Genomic DNA, 21,974 nt, shown 5'->3' with positions numbered 1-21,974 from the left:
AAGAATCAGTTGTTGTCACACTAGTCACACTTTAAGTGCTCTAGAGCCACATGTGGCTCGTGGCTACCGTATAGGACAACACAGAGAAATTTCCATTGTCAAAGAAAGTTCTAGTGAATATGGCTGATATAGACCCTAAAGGCTTGCTGGTCAAAGTCAGGTCCGCAGACCAGCAATGTCAGTGTCATCTGGGAGATGTTCAAAATGCAGGCTCTGGGACTTCCCTGGTGGCACAGTGGTTAAGAACCCGCCTGCCAGTGCAGGGGGCACGGGTTTGATCCCTGATCCGGGAAGATCCCATGTGCTGCGGAGCAACTAAGCCCGTGCGCCACAACTACTGAGCCTGTGCTCTAGAGCAACTAAGCCTGCGAGCCACAACTACTGAGCCCACATGCCTGGAGCCCATGCTCCGCAACAAGAGAAGCCACGGCAATGAGAAGCCCACGCACCGCAAGGAAGAGTGTAGCCCCTGCTCGCCACAACTAGAGAAAGCCCGCGTGCAGCAGTGAAGACCCAATGCAGCCAAAAATAAAATTAATTAATTAACTTTTAAAAAATGCAGGCTCCAAAACTCTTCCCCCACTTCCCCTGAATCATAATCCAAATTTTAACAAGATCTGGGTGATTCGCATTTACATTCAAGTTTGAAAGGCTTTGACCTAGAGTTTGCAGATTCCTTCCAGCCAGGAACAGGGTTCTGCAGAACTGAGCAGGCAGTTGAGGGGTACAGGACTGTGGGGATGGAAAATTAAGGCAGAGATTCAAGTCATCAAACCAGGGTACCCAGGGAATTCCCCAGTGGTCCAGTGGAGGATGCTGCACTTTCACTGCTGAGGACATGGGTTCAATCCTTGGTCAGGGAACTAAGATGCTGCAAGCTGCGTGGTCAGCCAAAAAAAAGAAAAAAACCCCAAACAAAGAAAACCCGAAAAAATCCAGGGTGCCCAGAAGTGATGGCTGCCTTCACCCACCCTTGCTCGCAGGTGTTTGCCCACTTCAGCCATTCTTTGGGGTCTGAGGAAGGCATATGGTTTCCCAGCGAATCATCTAATCATGGAAACTTAGTTTCCTACTGCGCACCCTGGATGGCAGTCTCTCTTACGGTCATCCCGATACATGTCCCAGCAGCCGTTGCAACAAACATCGTGTGGTATGACATAACTGTTCACGACTGTAGTTCAGAAAGTTCTGCTGAAGTTAGCCTTCTTGTCCCTTCCTCCCATTTGTCCTGGTTCTACCTCCAGAAACACATCAAGTTTATTCCTGCTTTGCACTGTGTGCAAATACTTGAACCCAGTTTTCCTGTGCCACCATGTTCCTCCCCAGGCTAAGAGACCTCTCTATCTGGGACGCCTTCCTTGGAAGCTTTTGTTCTGGTTCTCCCCCCTTACATCCTGCAGGCATTTCCATTAGGGAAGGGGAATGCTGTGGATGTAGCTGAAGCCTGCAGAGTCTGGCCTGTCATTAAAGGGACCGGGAGCCCCTGCCCACCACCGGCTGCCAACAGGATCTTGCTGTCATCCTCCATTCTAGATCACGGGGAACAAGAACTCCTTACCATTAGATATCGGGAACCCCTGCTCTTGGGGGCTTATATCTGGTCTGTCATCCCTGACATAGGGTGGGGACAGTGGAATGGTGGCCTAGTCTGCCCCCTTCCTAGGATAACACACTTCCCTTTACGCAGCCTTTCTGGTGTTGAGACCCATCATATGTGCCTTGAGGCTGGAGATTATATCGTTCCATTTTGGGGGTGCCCCTTTCATTATAGCCGGAGGAGAAGGGCTACATCACTCTCATTTGGACAGCAGTACACCTGTTGGAGTTTTACATGCCTTCATACCAGCTTTAAACGTGCTTTCTCATCGTGTGATGGGCTGATAGCTGTGACATTCTACTTCATGGCAGGGTGTTGGATTCTGTTAGACATCATGTCTGCATGTCGGGTACCAGTTGCTCTGTACACTTGAGTCATATTTTATGGAAGGTGTAAAAGACTTGCAAAGAGCTCTGCTTGTCAGGCCTCCACCAAGGGTATGGTCAGTTTCTGCAATGTAGAGCGTGCTCTCAGCCCCGCGGTGGAGACTACAGAAGGGTGTGACGTGGTCCCACCCGGGAAACTTGGCAGTCTGATTTGAGAGGCAGGGTGCATTCCTGTTCAAATCCCACGGCTAAAATAAAGTCATATAAGATATCATAGTAGACATTTCTTAAAAGCCTACCCTGAAGTCTTTACCTTTTTTTTTTTTAATTAGAAAGACAATGAGCAAATTTCAAACATCGACTCTTCATACCTGGAGTCTCTTTTTGTATCCTGTCCCGGGGCAATTGTGCCATTTCAGGCGGGTTCACAAAACTACGAGCTGAGTTTCCAAGGTAAGTCTTTGTGTTTGGCAGTGGTGCCTGTTGCTGGAATCCGGCCTGTGGCATCCACGTGGGAGTGGGAATGGAGTAGCCTGGCGTGCTGTGCTCAGGACCCGGGTTCTTTTTAGCAAGGCAGGCAGTTCAGTGGCTGGGAGCCAGTGGCAGTCAGAAGACCCGTCCTCTGGAGTCTCGGCTCTGACACAGAGTAGCTGGGGACAGCACCGAGCACCCTGTAAAATGGGGGCATTGGATTACGTGGTCTCTGGGGGTACTTCCAGCTCTGCCATTCTTAATTTCTGACTCTAGGTGAGCTGCTTCCCAGACTGAGGCAGAATTTTCAGGTGCTGATGACTGCAGTAGAGACCTTGGGCCTGTGGGTGCCTTCTGAGTTTTGTTTTATTTTATTCATTCATTCATTTATTTATTTTAAAATTTATTTATTTTATTGTATTTATTTTTGGATGTGTTGGGTCTCCGTTGCTGCGCGCGGGCTTTCTCTAGTTGCGGCGAGCAGGGGCTACTCTTCGTTGCGGTGCACGGGCTCTAGGCGCGCGGGCTTCAGTTTGTGGCATGCGGACTCACTGTGGGATCTTCGCGGACCAGGGCTTGAACCCGTGTCCTCTGCACTGGCAGGTGGATTCTTAACCACTGCGCCACCAGGGAAGTCCCCCTTCTGAATTTTAGAACCTTGCTCTTCCTTTTAGGCTTCATCATCTAGGTCAGTGGTTTTATCCATCACCTTTTCTAAAGACTTTGCCTTCCGCCATGTTTATTTGAGCCTCCATAGGAACATTTTCTGGTTACCTTCTACCCATCTGTCTGTTGTGTTTAGTAAGAAACCAGGGCAGAAACTGCTCTCCCTCTGAATGTATGGTCCCATCGGCTGCATCCATGGGACACCCCCTGCGTGTGGTCAGATACTTGCCTTTTCAGGACCCAGCCCTGTAGGTGCTTTGAAAGAGGTAAAGGAGATTTTGTCAGGTCCTTAACATTCCCAGGTGGTACCTGAGATTTGGGTCCTGTACCAATTATGGTGTGTTAAGTCATATAGCTTTGAAGGGCCATTATACCAACTTTTGTGGAAAGCAACCTGGCAATACATATCAAGAGATATTAAAATATGTTGCTTTTTTATTTTCTCAGGAATCTTTCTAAGGAAGTAATTCACAAGAAAAAAATAAGCTATAGGCATAAAGGTCTCTGTTAAAGACTTACTTATAGTACTAAAGTAGAGGAATAGCTCGTGTACCAGTAAGGTAGTGACTGAACACATTAAGGTATTAAATTTCAGTGGAGTATTGGGTGGTTGTTAAAAATTATGAAAACTGTGCAGTAAAAGCAAAATTTGATGTTATTCAATGAAGAAAACAGAACCCCAAGTTTGTATTTCTGTACTTTTTGGGTTTTATGTTATATTTAAAACAGAAATGAATTTTTAAAAAATTTAATGTGTATGATAAGTGCAGCAATGTATGCATGTGGACCAAGACTAGAAGGCAATAGAGAAAAATAAAAATCTCTTCTGTTGGGTGGTCAAATTAAAAATGCACTTAAATTAAAAAAAATTTTTTTTGGTGGTATTCTCTGTGGTGAAAGGTGGTGGAGAGATGAGAACCAGTATACCTTGTTCCTGAATCTGGAGCAATTTTAGCCCCATAATTTTGTTCACTTGGTTCATAGAAACCAGTTCAGAGAAGTTTGCAGTGTTCCAGACTACTTTCTTTCTATTTCTTATTTGCTCTTATTCATTAAACTAGTATTAGAGTGTCAGTTGTGTGTTAGGCCCTGTTCTGGATGCTGGCAAACCAGGCAACTTCAGAAAATAATTACAGCTACGGGGAAAATGAAGCAATGTGATGAAGCAGAAAGAGAATGGAGGAATCATGGGAGGGAGCCTGCTTTTATCTGAGGAGGATACTTTGGAAGGGAGGGGGCAGCCCATGCACATGGGAAGGAGGTGTGTAAGAGATGAGAGCAGACGTTGAAACTTAAATATTTTATGAGCTGGAAACCTTGAGAAGGTTTTGAGCAGAGCTGTGGCATGATCTGATTTGCTCTTTCTGTCATTGTTTGTTTGTTTTGTTGATGTTGATGTAAAACTATACTGAGGCATAATTGCTGCAATAAGATGCATCCATTTTAAGTGTGCAGTTGGATGAGTGCTGACAAGTGTGTGCAAATACTATTCTAATCAAGATCTAGAACGCTCCCATCAATCCAAAAAGTTTCCTCATGCCCCTTTGCAATCGGTCTCTCCTCTGCAACCAGTTTACTTTGTCACTATAGATTAGTTTTATCTGTTCTAGAATTCCATATACATAGAACCCTGTAGTGTGTACTCTGCATATGGCTCACTTCTCTCACTCAGAATACTGTTTTTCACTCATCTATGTTGTTGCATATAGAGTAGTCCTTCCCTTTTCATTGCTGAGTAATATTCCATTGTAAGGATATACCATGGGGCTTCCCTGGTGGCGCAGTGGTTAAGAATCCGCCTGCCAATGCATGGGACACAGGTTTGAGCCCTGGTCTGGGAAGATCCCACATGCTGTGGAGCACCTAAACCCCTGCGCCACAACTACTGAGCCTGTGCTCTAGAGCCCACGAGCTACAACTATTGAGCCCGCACGCCTACAGCCCGTGCTCCGCAACAAGAGAAGCCACCGCAATGAGAAGCCCGCGCACCGCAACCAAGAGTAGCCCCTGCTCGCCACAACTAGCGAAAGCCCTCGCTCAGCAACAAAGACCCAACACAGCCAAAGATAAATAAATGAAATAAATTTTTTTAAAAAAGGATATACCATGGCTTGTTTAGCCATTAACCTGTTGATGGGTATTTGGGTTGTTTTCACTTTTTGGTTCTTGTAATAATGCTACTAGGAACATTCAAACGCAAGTTCTTGTGTGGATGTAGCTTTTCATTTCTCTTGGATAAATACTTAGGAGTGGGGTTGTTGGATTGCATAGGCAGTGTATGTTTAACTTTATAAGAAACTACCAAATTGTTTTCTAAAGTGGTTGTACCGTTTTATACTTTCACTAGCAATGTACGATGATTTACTTTTTAAAGAGCTCATGCTGGCTGCAGCTTAGACTTAGGTGTACAACATGTGTGAATTGAAAATGACATTTCACATTTGAGGTAGGAAAAAACTTCTAAGATACAGCTACCACATTCCAACCCATAATCGTTGATGCCTGTCATGGGTGACGTCTTGTAATCTGGCCACCCTAGCTCTCTTTACCACCTGACTTTGATTTAAAGATTAGATTAATTCAGGAATGCTCATTCACCCCTTTGTTTTTTCTGGGTCTTATACTAAGGGCAGTGAAGAATACAAGTTTTTATCATGAGTAATTTCCATCCAAAAGGATTTTCTCGATTCATACATGTCCAGTTGAGTCATGAATATTTGCTGTGTTACTAGCCTCTGAAAAATAATAATAAATCATTTCCTAGGACTGATTCTTGATTTGTGTTTTCTTTTTTCTGTCTAAAGGGATGATTCAGACAAACATAGCTTCCAAGACCCAAAAGGATATCGTCAGAAGGCCGACATTTGTGTCTTACTGGAATGTGGAGCAGGTGAAACGTGGACAAGCGTGAGTGTCTGGAACGCCGCTTGCTGGCACACGTTTGAGATGTCAACACGCTGATCTCATTGAGTCGCTCGTGAATCTGAACCCTGTTTTCTGAAATGTTCCTGCTCACATAACACTGCAGTTTCCTTTTGCTTTAACGAGTGAGGTACTTGCTAAGCGGTACAGCGCGACTGAAAGAATTCTAGAGCAGGAAGTCTGTCTTTCCCTCCAATTCCCGGGGCACTTGGGGCAGATCTCTTACTCTGGGCTCAGCTTCTTCAGCTGTGAACGGCTGGTTGTTCCTAGGAAAGGATCAAATGCACAATTACTGGGGTTTTGTTTTGCTGTGGGTTCTTCTGGGGATCTTTAGTTTTGTTGAGTGGATTTATAGGGGGTGGGAGGCTGAGAAAGAAATGGAGAGAAAAAGGGATGTGGTAACTGCCTGAGTAAAGGCTTTGGGGAAAGATAAAGTTGATGAAAGGGGATTTGTAAAGGCCGTTTTGCTGTGGGGATTCAGTGTCTCTGTCAGCTCATGAAACTCAGTCAAACCTACATCGCTCATGAACGTTTTTGGAGCTGGATTTTTTTTTTCCTGGGTCATGAGTGATTATGTAAAACAGACGTCAATGCAGGTGTGAAGTCGGTGTTCTAATTAGGTCCTTTTGGTTGTAAGAATTAAATTATTGCATGGAAACGGGAAGTTACTAAAGGGATAAACGTGGTGTAGTAGGGAAAACAAGGTCTTACAAGAAGCCAAGGCTGGGGAGCTGAGCTCTCTGAGGGCCTTAGGACCGGGAGTTGGGTCCAGTGCTGCTTTAGGGCCTGAGCAGCCTGGGGTCACAGATCTTTGCCTGTGACCAGGTTAACGGCCGGACTCTGGAGCTACATGTTTAGGCTCAGATTCTGCCTGCTGCTTATTAGTTGTGGACAATTAGATTTGGACAAACTAATCACTCTGCATCCCCCCATCTGTAACATGGGCTTGATCCTAGTACATTTGTCAAGTAAATCTTAGCTGCTTTTCTTCTTATTCTTATTCCCCTGCTAAGAGACTCAGCAACCTTATCTATATGTGCATATCTGTCTTTATATCTCCTAAGACTTTTCTCCGGCTAATGCTTGACAATTTTAACCTCATTTTTCCAATCTTTTTTTTTTTTTTTTTTGCGGTACGCAGGCCTCTCACTGCTGTGGCCTCTCCCGTTGCGGAGCACAGGCTCCGGACGCGCAGGCTCAGCGGCCATGGCTCACGGGCCCAGCCGCTCCACGGCATGTGGGATCCTCCCGGACCGGGGCACGAACCCGTGTCCCCTGCCTCGGCAGGCGGACTCTATTCCAATCTTTATATCCCTTCAGCTGTACCTTCTGCCGCTACTACCCAATTTTCTCTGAATTTCTTAATTCCAACTCCCAAGAATTAGAATCGGATCAGCCTAGCCAGCTAAGGTTCCCTCCAGTTCTTTTAACATTCAAATGAATAAAGTAAAAATATCGCAGGGTTGAGAGGCGTCAAGTACACTCCCACCTGTCTCCCCTAGCATAATCCTCCACCTCTTCCCTCCCCTCCACAAATATCAGCTCCTCAAAGCTCTTGAAATACTCTGTATGATGAATGGTACATAGTGATACTAAATAGTCAGCTAAGTGAGTGAGTGAATAAAATGAATTGAGAAAACTGTTCGTGGGTGGCTGTGGAGAGAACCAGCTTGAATCCTGCTGTCATGAGCCCAGAGGGGACACACTGCTTTAGGACAGACTCAGGGCTGTGAGTATTATTCTGAACAGCCCGAAGAGAAATGAACTATAGCGTTGTTGATGAGCACCTTACAACGTATTAATTGAATTTGTTCTGCACTGTACTGGCATAGTATGGAAATCAGAGCTTAAAATATAAATTGGGGCCAATTTCTTTCATTCCAAAAGAATCTTCATTTTACAGAAGGGGATCTTTATTTTATTTTTTATTTTATTTTATTTATTTTTTTATTTTGTGGTACGCGGGCCTCTCACTGTTGTGGCCTCTCCCACTGCGGAGCACAGGCTCCGGACGTGCAGGCTTAGCGGCCATGGCTCACGGGCCCAGCCACTCTGCGGCACGTGGGATCTTCCCGGACCGGGGCACGAACCCGTGTCCCCTGCATCGGCAGGCGGACTCTCAACCACTGCACCACTAGGGAAGCCCCAGAAGGGGGTCTTTAAAGAGTTTTTTTCCTTAAAGCATTTTTAAAATTTTAATTTTCTCATTATGGAAAATTTCAAACTTAAAATTGTACAATAAATCCCTATGTATTGTACATGTTAGTAGAGAACGCCCACGTGTATGGTTTCTCTGAAATACAGTTCATCCAGGAAAGGCAGGATTCTTTCCCCTGTACCCCTATTTTAGTGTTTATCACTTGACAAAGAAGCTGTAAGACAAACTTACTTAATGCTAACACATTAGGACCTTTGAAGGTTAAGTAGAAATGTAAAAAAGAGTCAAGGCTTTTACATTTTAAATCAATGGGAAAATAACAATTTACCAAATTATGAATGATTACCACCTTTTTTAAAAGCATGATTACTGATATGTGTGTACCAGGAATATGCAGGGATGTAGTCCAAAGAAGATACAAAGGGGAAGTTTTCTGAGGAACCTCACCTTAGTTGAAGTTAAGCACAGAAAGTGATTTGGGCACATGAAACAGGGAGCCAGGTGAATTTCTTTCTCTGTCTTGTTTGCAGCCATCAGCAGGTGAGGACCCAACCAGAGCCTTTCGTCTCAGTATTTCTTCCTCAACAGGACACGTGCGTCTCATCCTCGAAGGGCTATGAGGTACTTGGTTTTTACTTTTTAGTGGGTGAATTGTTTAAAGATGGGACAAAGTACGTTGCTACAAATGTGTGTATTTGAATGAATGAATGAGTGAAGGAGTGAGTGAATCGCTTCTGCAAAACCCTTGAATCAAGATTCAAAGGCTGACATCTAAATGGTGATTGTGTCATGTGCCACTTTCCCAGAGAACAAGTCTTCTCCAGAGCATGTCATTGTTTCTAGAGTCCAGGCATACACGATCTCCTTGGGATAGATCCTCACAACAAACCTGTAAAATAGATATTCGATTCCCTACCTTACAGATGAGAAAACTGGAACTTACAGTAAAAGCGACTTGTCGTTAGTTGGAGTTATCAAACAAGTTTCTATGGGAGTTGAAATGTGCCTTACCTCATCACCTCGCCTGGTTGGGGCGAGACTCTTCCTGGATCATTTAGCCTCCACATCAGACTCCAGCTTTGGGTGTAGGCAGCTCTGCTTGGGCTCCTTGGGTACCTCCAATGCCTCTGCCCCTGCACTGGCTTTAGGCAGAGAACTCACCAGGTCACTGGACTAACTAAGTCACACACCTGGGGATGGGGTGGGGCCGCTCTGTTAGCCTGAAGTCAGCCTGAACAGACGGGCTCCATGCCATGTCGTTCATCACTGGAATGGACTGCCAGATGTGGAAAGCCTAAGCCAGCTTCTTCCATCTGCTGTCAGAGGCCTGGCAAGGATACTCCATGGCACAGGCAGCCATACATTTGGACATATCATGCCTTAAATGTTTCCTGTTTCACACTCATATATTTTTAATTTTTTTTAGTTGTTTGCGATCAATAATGGCTCTCTGGAATTTGCCAAAGTGAGTGAGCGTTTTAAAGCTTCCATGAAAAATTTCAAGATTGAAAAGATAAGGAAGATCCAGAACGCAAAGCTCTTGAAGGCTTTTGAAAGGTTGGTGGCCACATTATCAGGTGTCTTGACATAAAGTTTGAGAGGATTAGTGAAGATCTATCTTTTAAGATTTATATTCACTGGTTCATTTTAGTAGTCAACAGTTTCTTCCATCTCTAGTTGTGTTTTCATTGTGTCCACTCAAGCTTCTCTCTTTCAGCTTTAGCTTTACAATTAAATGCTTTCATGTGTCTGTCATTTAAAAGTTTTCATATATTTACTTTTTACAGCTGTTGCCTTAATGTTAGTAGCTCCATTCTGAAAGCTAGCAGAATAAAATTTTAAGATGATTAGACTTTACTTGGGATTAATGTTATTAACTGGAGTGGATGAGGAACGTTCCCGATACTAAGTCTCACATTTCCTGTATTAGGAAGAAAAAGGAGATGAAGAGAGACGAGCAAATCCTATTTTGTGCAGTGAGACTCACCCATGTAGAGTCTATCTGTGAGAATAATTTTGACCGGGTCTTACATGGAATTTGTGACACCAAATATGGAAAAGGTTTGTATGGGATAGAGAAGCCGAACTAGTAGAACCATCGCTCAGGCTCTACACATGCTCCTATTATGAGGTATATGTAATTATTTTGTATTAACCAGCACATCCAGACTTTTACAGTCATGGAGACAAAATAAGCTCATGTTAACCTGAAATGTCCAAAGTAGAGTGGGAAATTGCCGTGGGACTTGATTACTGCACCTTAGCCCTGCTTCCCGTCTGTCTTCTGTGTTTTGCGGGAAGGGCAGGGCGGGGAAACCAAGGCATGTCATACATCTTGCAATTGTTGATGCATCTTGCACCCTTGTTGATGACTTTGTCTACCATTGCTACTCAGTTTCGGCCATGGCTCTTCCTGACCTATGCCCATCCTACTGCCACTGCTATGTTCTAATCAAAGATGGGAAATGAGGCCTCTCCCAACTCAGGCCACACCAGTGGTCACACAAAACCTTTTCAGCTCTTTCTTTTTGTTCCTAACTTCCTTCATGCAACTCAAAAACCAAAAACCCAAAACCCAGCCAAACAAAAACCAAAGAATCACTCATCTTTTTTTCTTTCTTTAAAAAAAATTTTTTGGGGGCTTCCCTGGTGGCGCAGTGGTTGAGAGTCTGCCTGCTGGTGCAGGGGACACTGGTGCGTGCCCTGGTCCGGGAAGATCCCACATGCTGCGGAGCGGCTGGGCCTGTGAGCCATGGCCGCCGAGCCTGCGCGAACGGAGCCTGTGCTCCGCAGCGGGAGAGGCCACAGCAGTGAGAGGCCCGCGTACCGCAAAAAAATAAATAAATAAAATTTTTTTTTGGCTGCGTTGGGTCTTTGTTGCTGCATGCGGGCTTTCTCTAGTTGCAGCGAGCGGGGGCTACTCTTTGTTGTGGTGCGCGGGCTTCTCATTGTGGTGGCTTCTCTTGTTGCGGAGCACGGCCTCTAAGCGTGTGGGCTTCAATGGTGGCAGCATGTGGGCTCAGTAGTTGTGGCTCACAGGCTTAGTTGCTCCTTGGCATGTGGGACCTTCCTGGACCAGTGATCGAACCTGTGTCGCCTGCACTGGCAGGTGGATTCTTAACCATCGCGCCACCAGGCAAGTCCAAGAATCACTCATCTTAAGGGAACAAGTAATAGTTTATCACATTTTCAAAGGGGGCTCAACTCATATAACTAAGATTAAATTCAACACCCCCCCCCAAAAGCAAGAAGCCAATCAGTCAGTGAACAAATATTTTTGAGTGCCTTCTATGTGCTACATGCTGGGGACACAGTGGCGAACAAGTTAGACATGCTCCCCCCCACCATTACTTCACATAATTTAATGATTGCAAATGTTCACCTGCTGTAGATGAAAAGAACAGGCCCTGTGGACACCTGAACAGGTTGGAGAGGTATTCCTAAGAACAGGTGGTGTTCACCAGCCTCAAAGAGTCAGGAATAATTGGTCCAAGACATGGCCACGCAATAGACCTGACCCCAGGGCATGGGAAGCTAATGAAGGGTTTTAAGCCGGGGAATGACTAGATGAGCATTTCTTAAGTTTCTTAAGTTTAAACACATCACTAAAACCTACTGAGAAATGTTTGGAGAAAGCGGAGTAACCATCTTGAGTGAAATATAACATGTGTGACATTTAAACCCATCAGTTTCTCATGAGTCTCTTATGTCAGAAGTCAAACAAATATTTCTCCTAGAAAATGGAAATACAGTATATATATATATATATACATGTTCCCAGGTCTTGGCCATAACTGGCTCTGATAGTGACATTCTTGGACGCTTAGTCTGTTTCTCCTCTTTTATGAACAGAAGAGTGCTGAAACGCTCTGAAATGTATTTGGATGGCTTGACAGTGTTACTCACTGGCTGTCATTCTTCCTTTAATTTGGTGAAAGGGGAGAGTTGTTCATGGCCAAGTATACGCCTTTGTGTAGCATGGATGCAAGAGGCCAGGAGGGCCCCCCTTGTTCTCCGGATGTGCAGGGTGTTCCTCAAGGAACCTTTCCCCATGCCACCCTCCCTTGTGAAGGTCAGGGAGGGGTCCTGCTCCTTGGCCTGTCTCCAGTTACATGGAATTAGGGGGTGTTTTTGTTCTGTTTGTGTTTTGTTTGTTTGTTTGTTTGTTTTTGCAGTACACGGGCCTCTCACCGCTGTGGCCTCTCCCGTCGCGGAGCACAGGCTCTGGACGCGCAGGCTCAGCGGCCATGGCTCATGGGCCCAGCTGCTCCGTGGCATGTGGGATCTTCCCGGACCGGGGCACGAACCCGCATCCCCTGCATCGGCAGGCGGACCCTCAACCACTGCGCCACCAGGGAAGCCCCTGTTTGTGTTTATTTTTAATGTTGGCTTTCCAGTCCTGTCTCCCATGATGCTGTTAATACGGTCTAGATAGACTGGTATGAACCACTGGGCCCATAACCTTAAAGAGATCAGGCAGTTATCTTAAAAGAGGCCAAGGGGCAGATCTCAAAGAGATGGCTACTCTCTGAGGGAAAAAAAAAGAACCCCTGTTGCATGCATGAAACCCCTCTGGATAGGCTGTTGTCTGTCTAATTTATACATGACTATGTGTAAGAGGTGGTAAGACATGCCTGGAAGGATAGAAGGGCTCTGGGTTACATCTTGATAAACTGGAGTTGGAAACCAGGCATGTAACAGGACGTAGATGAGAAGAGTGGAAGGCAGGTGAGTAAGCAAGTTCCTACAGGCTGGAAGGTGGCCCAGAACTGATCAGACTGGATTGAGGAGAAGAACTGCAGCAGTTAGGTGAAAGCCACCCACCTTAACAGCAGAGGAGATTATAAAAACTCAAATTTGGATAAAAAGCAGAAGCAAAGTGAAATTAGAAAAAGAAGCACTTGTTTGGGGGGCCGCTAAGCAAGGAAGGACCTGTCCTGGTACCAACTGGATTCAAGACCCTAGACGGGACATGTATAAGGTCAGGGAACATGTTTAGGATCCAGGGTGCAAGATTCTGCAACCCAGGTACCTCAGGATGCCAAATGGTTAGACAGAAGGAAACAAAAATGTCAAGACAATCTGAGTGTCTATGTAGAAAACTCCAAAGAGTCTCCAGGGCATTGGAATGTTGGTGTTCTACCAGGGAGTGCGACACACGCATTCCTCTGCTCCTGGACTCCCCTGTCATCTCTGACTTTTAGCCACTGATCACCCTCTGGGCCCAGACCCAAGGTCCCTGAAAGACTGAGTCAGAGCCAAGTTGGCCCTTTTTGACTCTCAACCGGGAGAGGGTTCCTTCTCCTGGTCCTATTCAGAGTTCTTTCTAGTTAACAAAGTCTGCCATTTTTTGCAATGTATTTCTAGATCCTATTTTGGTAATCAAAAGCTGACCATAATTCTTTCTCCTTATATATTCCTTCCAAGATTCTAATTCTCTTTGAGGCAAAGTATGTGTCTGGCTAAATGAAGGATAGTTGTGTATAGAGAATTGGAGGGAAAAAAGCATAATATTTTGACAGTATTATCCCATTACATCAGTTATACTGAATGAATGAAAAAATGAACCACAGTAGACTCTAGAAAATCAGCACATTGTGAAGTCTAAGTGTGATCTCTAGGACAAACAAAAGCTAGCTAGGAAAAAAAAAAAAAGTTGAGAGAAGAGTGTTTATGAAGACGAGAGATTGACAAAGGCCAGGGAGGCTGTGGACAGCACAGCACAGCACACTTAAGGTGTGGTGAGAGTGACGAAAGATGAGGTTGTAGCCGTAGGTTGGGGTCAGATCCTGAAAGACCTTGCAAGCCATGCTAAAGGGATGATGGATTTTATCCTGAGGACACTTGCAAACCACCAATGACTTTAGGAAAGAAATGACATGTCTCTGGCTACAGTGTGAAGAGAGGATGGGCAGGACCAGGATTGCAGGTGGAGAGAACAATTAGGAGGTTGTTTCAGGAGTCCTGGCCAGAAATGAGGGTGGCCTACAACCACGCAGTGGCAGAAGGAGGGAAGAGGATGTTGGATTTCAAAGGATCTGTTCCTTGAAAGGGGTATTTGCAACAAGACAGAGTCAGGTCTTAGGAGAGTGGGCTAAAAGCTTGGGTCTTTGGTTTGGATCATTTAAGCTTATGTAGACTCCAGATTATATAAGCATGATTTAAAAACAACTGATGCTGTGCTCGCTTCAGCAGCACATATAGTAAAATTGGAACTATACAGAGAAGATGAGCATGGCGCCTGCTCAAGGATGACATGCAAATTCGTGAAGCGTTCCATAAAAAAAGAAAAGAAAAGAAAAGAAAGGAGAAAAAACTCGGATGCTTTCTTTTAAAAATCAGTTTTTTAGGGTGATGGCTACTCTTTTCTCAATGGAGAATGATAAAAATATCCTCCAAAGATCTATAATGCCTGTATAAAGAGGCATTCTTCATTCAGTTATCATTGATAAACAAAAATAATCATATTAGCACACAGACTTTCTTAGAAGATAGAAAAAATTTAATTGAACAACTGTAAAAAAAACTCAGTGCCATTAAGACATATGTACAGCTATCCCTGAATGTCAAAAATAGGTTTTATGGTTAATTCCAATTGCTTTAAGTCAAATCCGTTTTTACCAGTAATTCCATACTATTTACACCTTTTACATGCATAACTGGAATTCACTTATCTGTAAATGTTAGCATTCTGGAATGTCTCTCAGGGTCTGAAAGAGTGAACAACTGTGTATAAGTAGCCCATGTTGTCATAAAATTCCTGTGCCAAAGATCATGTATGTTTATCCTTGGGAGCTCCCCAGAATCCATTTAGTCTTATGCCAATAACAGTGTTTTCTTCTCAGCCCAGCACGTGTGTGGAGTGGGAATAAAGAGATACTAGAGGCAGGCAGCAAGAAGAAAGTTAATAGCTTTTAAGTGGAGAAGGAGGAAAAATGATCTGCAAGGCACAAACACAATTTTTTTTTCTCATGCTGGAGTCATTAGTATAGGAGAAAACAGCTCTATCCACCTTAGTAACTCAACAGGGCATCCCTCTGTTATAACACCATATGTCAGAATTAATATCTGCATCTGAGGTATTAGTAAAATAAAGGGTAAAATGAGTTTGTTCTGTTTTTTTAAAAGCAGAGAGGTGTGTATGCTTTAGAAAGATTTCATTCCAAAACAGCTTGAATTGTTTAGAAGTTCTAGAAATTGACATACGAGGAATTGCTCTTTGTAGACATTTAAGAAATGAAGTGTGACTGTCCTGTGATGCAAAGAGGTGGGCAGTGCATACAGAATATGTAGTGGGGGTCCATCACAGTGAGAAATAATACAAATAAAGAGGGCACAGCCTCCAGTCCTAGTTTGCTTGCGGAGGCTATAACAGAGCAGCACAGAATGCAGCTGAAGGAGCGTCTTGGGTGGCACAATAGAAATGTGCCACTTTCTTTTGTTTGTATCCCTGGTCATTTTCCAAGTACCTATTGGCTCACTGCATAAGACTGTAAAGAGATCTTGATGGACCTACTAGTTCTTGAATTTAAGCTTGTTTTGGTCACACATCGGTAAGAAAAAGACAATACAACAGGAAAAAAAAAGATGAAAAAGCAGTTCAGAGAAAAAAAAGATGAAAAAGCAGTTCATATATTGGCATATATGAAATATGCCAATAAGCATATGCAAAGATGCTCAGTATACTAGTATTCAGAAAATGCATATTAAAATCAGATCTTTTTGCCCAGTATATTGACAAAAATTAAAAGGATAGATAATATCCAATGTTGGCAAGAATGTGGAGAAACATGATCTTATTATTGGTGGTAACATTTTTAGATCACTTTTAGAGGGCAATTTGTGATATCAAACTTAATATGCTCGTATCCTATGACTCAGCCACTATAATTTTGCAGTCTGTTCTACAGAAATATTTATATGGGTTCTCAAAGGTATTTTTACTAGGATATTTTAGCATTTATTTAGAAGTGTTACTGGTAATAGACAAAAAAAAGTGAAACCAACCTACATTTTCATCAGTCAATTTCAGGAGTAATTAAACTATGATGCATTCTTACAGTGGAATCCTATACAGCCATTAAAAAGAATGAGTTGGGGTTAGATGTACTGACATAGCAAGATTTCTTGGACTAAAGTGGGAAAAAAAGTTGTAGAACAGTTCATATAGCATGATCCCATTTAGGAACAAATAAACATAAAACTTATCAGAGTTTATGTACATATGTGTATGTAAATACATAGAAACAAGTGTGAGAGTATTCCCACCAGGCCATTAACTGTGTTTGGGAAGGAGAGTGGGAGTGTAAATGGTAGGTCAGTATAGCCAGACTTTTAGTTTTTAATTCTAAATATAGCTGAACATCATTTACCCAGAATGGCCTGTATCTGACTTATTCAGGATAAGCAATATTTCTGGAATTCAAACATCTTAATTATGAAAAAAAAATCAATAATAACACCAAGCAAAATAAAAGAAAAATGGGGCTTCCCTGGTGGCGCAGTGGTTGAGAGTTCGCCTGCCGATGCAGGGGACACGGGTTCGTGCTGCGGTCTGGGAAGATCCCACATGCCGCAGAGCGGCTGGGCCTGTGAGCCATGGCTGCTGGGCCTGCGCGTCCGGAGCCTGTGCTCTGCAACAGGAGGGGCCACAACAGTGAGAGGCCCGCGTATCACAAAAAAAAAGAAAAAAGAAAAATGTATTAAACATGTGTCATCGTAAATACAGCAAATTCATTTTACTTATTAATTTTTGCATAGAAAATCAGATTTTGCAATATATACTCCTTTCCTTTAAAGAGCAGAAAAACATTGGGCAATAATAAAAATAAAAACAGGAAATTTTAATTTGTCAGGAAATGGTTGTTGATCTGCTGAGTTTGGAAACATCAGTGATTATCAGAGGTTGTTTTAGAATTGAGGATGATGGATCAACTGTCTGAAGAGCTCTGCCAGGGTCAGTTGTTTGCTCGTGCTACATCTCGTCTCCCTTTCTCTTTTTCCAGAACCTTCCCATAGTAGTAAATGACTTTTCCTCCTTAGAATGTACACAATATAATACTCTTAGAGTATCTTTGGTTTATCAGTTACAATTCAACTTGCCTTGCATGAATTGGGCCACTGTGATATCAGCAGTTGCTCATTGTATCCGGTGGCTTAACACCATACCTGTGGATCCTGCAGAGTAACAAATGTTTCTGTTATTTCAGTAGGGTTATACACTGTATTCAAGTTTACTTGCGTAATGAACATTTTTTTAAGTACAATGGAAAGTTATAAGTATCAGTAAGGTATTGCTGACATATATACTTGGTCAATGCCTATCATGTGATTATGTGTAAATGATCTTATAAACTATATACCTTCTTTTATAATAATTCTTAACCTTTTTCTTTTTCTGATTATTTCTAGGAAATTACTTCACAAAAGATGCCATTAATTCCCATAAAAATTGCCTGTGTGATCCCAAAGACATCGTTATGTTTGTAGCCCGAGTCCTGGTTGGAGATTTTATTGAAGGACATAAGGCTTACATGAGCCCTCCTCTGCGGTATGACAGCTGTGTGGATACAAGGTTGAATCCCTCTGTTTTTGTCATCTTTCAGAAAGATCAGATTTACCCAGAATATGTGATTGAATATACGGAAACAGACAAAGCCTGCGTGATTAGTTAGAAATGGTGGCTACAGCGTCATAAAGGATGCCATAACCATTCTGTTCACTTATAGAATCAGACTGCCCCAGATATAAACTTACATTTCCTCTCCTATAAATGCCTTTGATCAGTGGTTCCCAAACTTTGCTGCACATTTGAATCATCTGGGAAGCTCTAAAAAATTCCACTGTCCAGATTTCACCCCATTCCAACTAAATCACTTTTTTCTGGGGATGAGAGCCAGGAAGAGGATTGAAACGTGTCATAAAGTTTTCAAATCACTGCCTTAGATGTAACTGGTAAAGACTCACTTCTAAAACTTCTGTAATTGCAGCAAACTTTCTCTCCCAACTACTCGTTTAGTTTATTGCATGACATGGTTTTGTTTTGGTTAAACTGAAAGAAAATTAATTTGGGAAATTTGAGAGAAATCTAAAAATGCCTATTGAAATAAGGACATAAGACAGTACAAGCAAATCTTGGATGGAAGATTGTGAAAAGTTGGTGGAAAATTCTTAGGGATACACTGGGGGAAAAAAATGTAAGGGCAATTTAAATGCTAGCACGGACATAACTGCAGTACTCTACTTTTTCTTTGTGGTGAAACTGATTTGGGGGCATGCATTTCTTTATCTCTACATTTATTTAGGACACTCCATCCAGGTTGACTCTTTCTGAAATTCAATAAAAAAAGCTGCTAAGTGGGGCTCAGAGAGAATCAACCAACTGGAGTTAACTGCCCATTTGGGCTCTATGAAATTATGGCAAAGTAGACGTTTATATTCTAACTAATATGATTACAGAGAAGGCTTTTTTCAGGTCAGACTTTCATGAAGTGTTGGTTGGTATTTTGGGGGCCTGAGTTACAGTAACCAGATTCACACAAGCACGACTGAGAAATCTGAGTGCTGTTGTAGTTGTTCGCTGTGGTAGTTGAGGCTCATCAAGAAATTAGGAGCAGGGCCATCTGCTGAAGGATGAGCCCCTAAGGAGGTGAGATGAGTGTCCTAGTGAGACAGAATCAGAACGAAGAGAACAATGCCCCAAACAAGCCTCGCACCTGCTAGGGGCTTCTTTTTCTAAATATGACGGATTGTGTGGAATTGCAGCACAATCAGTTTTTAGAGCAGCTGAGGTGCCTGGACCAAGAGTTCCTTTCTTATTATGAATCAGGGTTTTCCTTCCAATTTTCGTTTTCAACATTGCATACGAGTCGCCAACATTTCCTGTTATAGTTCCTTCCAGCAGGTATGTTATAAAAATTAACTAGCATTAGAGTTGATTTTATACTAGATTTTAGAGCAGTGCAGAGATCTCTACAGCTCCTTGGCTTTAAAGGACTCCAACAGTAACAAATGTATAAGATGTTTTAGGGTAGGGTTATTTTTTGAGAGGCTTGCCAAAAATATTTTCATTCACTTATTTTTTTCATGGTAGCTTCTGTTTTGGAGTTTTCACTTCCTGATCTTGACCCTCACATTGAGAGATGCTATTTATCCAACTCTCTCCGACTGCCCATTGGACATCTCTAGTTGAATCTTTCACAGCCATCTCTAATTCAGCATGTCCACAATTGAGCTCTGCATCTACCTATCTCAAACAAATCAGTTTCTCCCCCAGAAAAACATCTGCTCAAGCAGAAATCCAGAAGTCATCCTTTCTTTCCCTCCCCCTGCACATCTAAGCAGTTCCCATGTTTTCCTCTTTAAATATCTCTTTGTTGCCTTTTAAGTTGTTCTTTGCTTAGCAGCAAGAATTTAAAACTTTTTACTTTCGAAACACAAATCTGATCATGCCTTTAGAATTAAGTTCAAAATCATCATCATGGCTCCACAGGCTCTCTCCCTTCCCTGTCCTCTCATTTATTTTCTTTCACAGTCACCCTGGCTTTCTTTCAGTTCTTCGGTGCCCCTTTTAACCTAGCTCGGTGGTTCTCACCCAGCACTCCTGCCTTTTTTTTTTTTTTTTTTTTTTTTAATGACAAATACTTTGTAACATCCTCTTCATTATCCTCAAAATGCAATTCAGCGGTAATATACTCTACCTATAAACAATTTTAGAAGGAAATTAAAAATTAAATAAAATTAATATCAACATAAAAGGGAATGAAAGGTACATAACTTGGGCACGACTATACTACAAGACCTCATTAAGTAGTCAGACGTTTACATCTACTTATAAAGAATAAATTTGAACTTAACAGAAGGTAGGAGATCAGAAGCTATTCTGCCTAAAGAAGTATGGGAAAATAAAAAAGCAGGGATACGAGTGGACATTGGAATAAAAACTAGTGATACAGTAACTTTTCTGCATATGATAATACTTAGTTCTATAAGAGAACAATGCCCCAAACAAGCCTCGCACCTGCTAGGGGCCTGTCATCGAACGAAACCACCTTAACTGAAATGAAGATACTATGCAAGAAAATCTAGGGACTTCCCTGGTGGTCCAGTGGTTAGGACTCCGTGCTTCCAATGCAGGGAGCAGTAGTTAGATCTCTGGTTGGGGAACTAAGATCCCACATGCTGTGTGGTGCAGCCAAAAAAATGAAAAAATTAAAAATTAAAAAAAAATAATAAAATAAAATAAACTTAAAAAAAGAGAAAATCTACAGATTGTCGAAATGGAGAAAATGAGGAAATAACTATATTCTTGCAGGCGAGCTGTAGGTCATACACGAATGTCTAGTGAGACATTCAAAATTCGTATAGCATGCAGAGTAATTACCTATTGTGAGGAGCTGTCCAACGTATTGCAATATATTCAGCATACTTGGCTCTCACATACTAAATGCCAGTAGCGCCCTCTCCCCCACTGCCATTATGGTGGCAACCACAAACCCTATCAGATCTATTCACCTTTTTCAGAGCAATTTGTAACATCCCCTTTGCTGTCCTGAGATGATTCAGATACTACAATCTACATGAATTTCTTAAGAAATCAATTTACTGCCCCAACTATTATAATGGAGAAACAGAAGGAAAGAAGTTTGTAATAAAGATAAAATGAATATCAATGTGTAAAAATACTCCAGCATGACCACGCTATATGACATCATGAAATAGATATCTACTTCTACTTACAGTGAATAGGTTTGGACTTAAGAGTCGATCAGGGGCTATTTCCTGTAAAGAAGTACAGGAGAAGGAAAGCTTATTAGTATGGGTGACACCAGCATGAAAACCAGTATTAGGGTAAGTCATAACGGACCATATACCTTCTCCGTATGTGGTAAGGGAAAGAGCGGAATTACGTTAATTGAAATAAGGATAATAGGACAAGACAAATTACAGATTGTCGAAGAGGAAAAAATGAATTATATTTTCTCAGGCGAGCTGTAAGTCCTACATACATGTCCAACAGGACATTAGAAAGTCGTATAGGGTACCGAATAATTCTTTGTGTGGGACTAACCCATACACTGCAGGGCATCTGTTTTCCCTAGCTCCATCCACTCAATGCCAGTAAAAGTCAGCAATTATCGTGAAGCCAACAATCCATCAATTTCTAAAATACCACAGTGAGAACCACTCACTTAGTTAACACCTAGCATCTTTAGATTAGCTTACTAACCTCCATAAGGAGTCCTTCTATAGATTAAATTGGATGCTTGCCTCCCGGATCTCTGGTTTTTAAAACACTTTGCACCTTGCTTTGTTCATTTTAAGCATCTATCCAACCTGGAGTTGTCTGCTTTCCATATTAGAATGTGAGCTCCATGAGAGCTGAGTCAACCTGTCTTGTTCACTGTGCCACCCCAGATACCTAGCTGACTGCTTGATATGCTGATACATTGGATAAATTTTGTTGAATAAAGTAAGCTCAACTTCTTATAATTCAGTAGTTGTATTCCTTCTTGTTCTTCTCCAAGCTCCATTTGAGATTATCTAATAAAAGGAAATAAATATTAATTTTGGCTCCGCTGCTTTTATTTGCTCTATTTCCAGGTATCTCCAAAAAGATAATCAATTGCAGACACCAGTTTATTCAGTGGGGGATAGAGGATGTGTGTTGCCCCTTCCAGCTTCATCATTCCAGGACTCAATGACCAAGGAGCCTTTAGCACACTGCCAGGGGAAGGTGGGGTGGCTGTGATGCCGAAGCCTGCAGTTGGTTGGCACATCTTTTGTCTAGGGGCTGAGACAGGGAGACGCTGGAAACTGCTGACGCACCTTAGGG

At 42.5% G+C, this 21,974-nt stretch overlaps 1 protein-coding gene across 1 annotated transcript in view; it reads left to right on the top strand.

The window, feature by feature from the left end:
- The window catches only part of ZC3HAV1 (zinc finger CCCH-type containing, antiviral 1), a 64,128-nt gene extending 42,422 nt beyond the window's left edge, over positions 1 to 21,706 (top strand). The window contains exons 8-13 of the mRNA XM_081244706.1: positions 2,256 to 2,376; positions 5,865 to 5,967; positions 8,671 to 8,761; positions 9,567 to 9,697; positions 10,071 to 10,201; positions 17,552 to 21,706. Coding sequence (XP_081100832.1) covers positions 2,256 to 2,376; positions 5,865 to 5,967; positions 8,671 to 8,761; positions 9,567 to 9,697; positions 10,071 to 10,201; positions 17,552 to 17,814 — 840 coding nt within the window. The 3' untranslated portion in view covers positions 17,815 to 21,706. The remainder of the gene's footprint in view (positions 1 to 2,255; positions 2,377 to 5,864; positions 5,968 to 8,670; positions 8,762 to 9,566; positions 9,698 to 10,070; positions 10,202 to 17,551) is intronic.
- The last annotated feature ends 268 nt before the right edge of the window (positions 21,707 to 21,974 follow it).

Source organism: Mesoplodon bidens (assembly GCF_964165515.1).
Source record: "Mesoplodon bidens genome assembly, chromosome: 9".
Lineage (NCBI taxonomy): Eukaryota > Metazoa > Chordata > Mammalia > Artiodactyla > Ziphiidae > Mesoplodon > Mesoplodon bidens.
The sequence above is the reverse complement of the archived record's forward strand: the minus strand, read 5'-3'. Positions and strand labels throughout refer to the sequence as shown.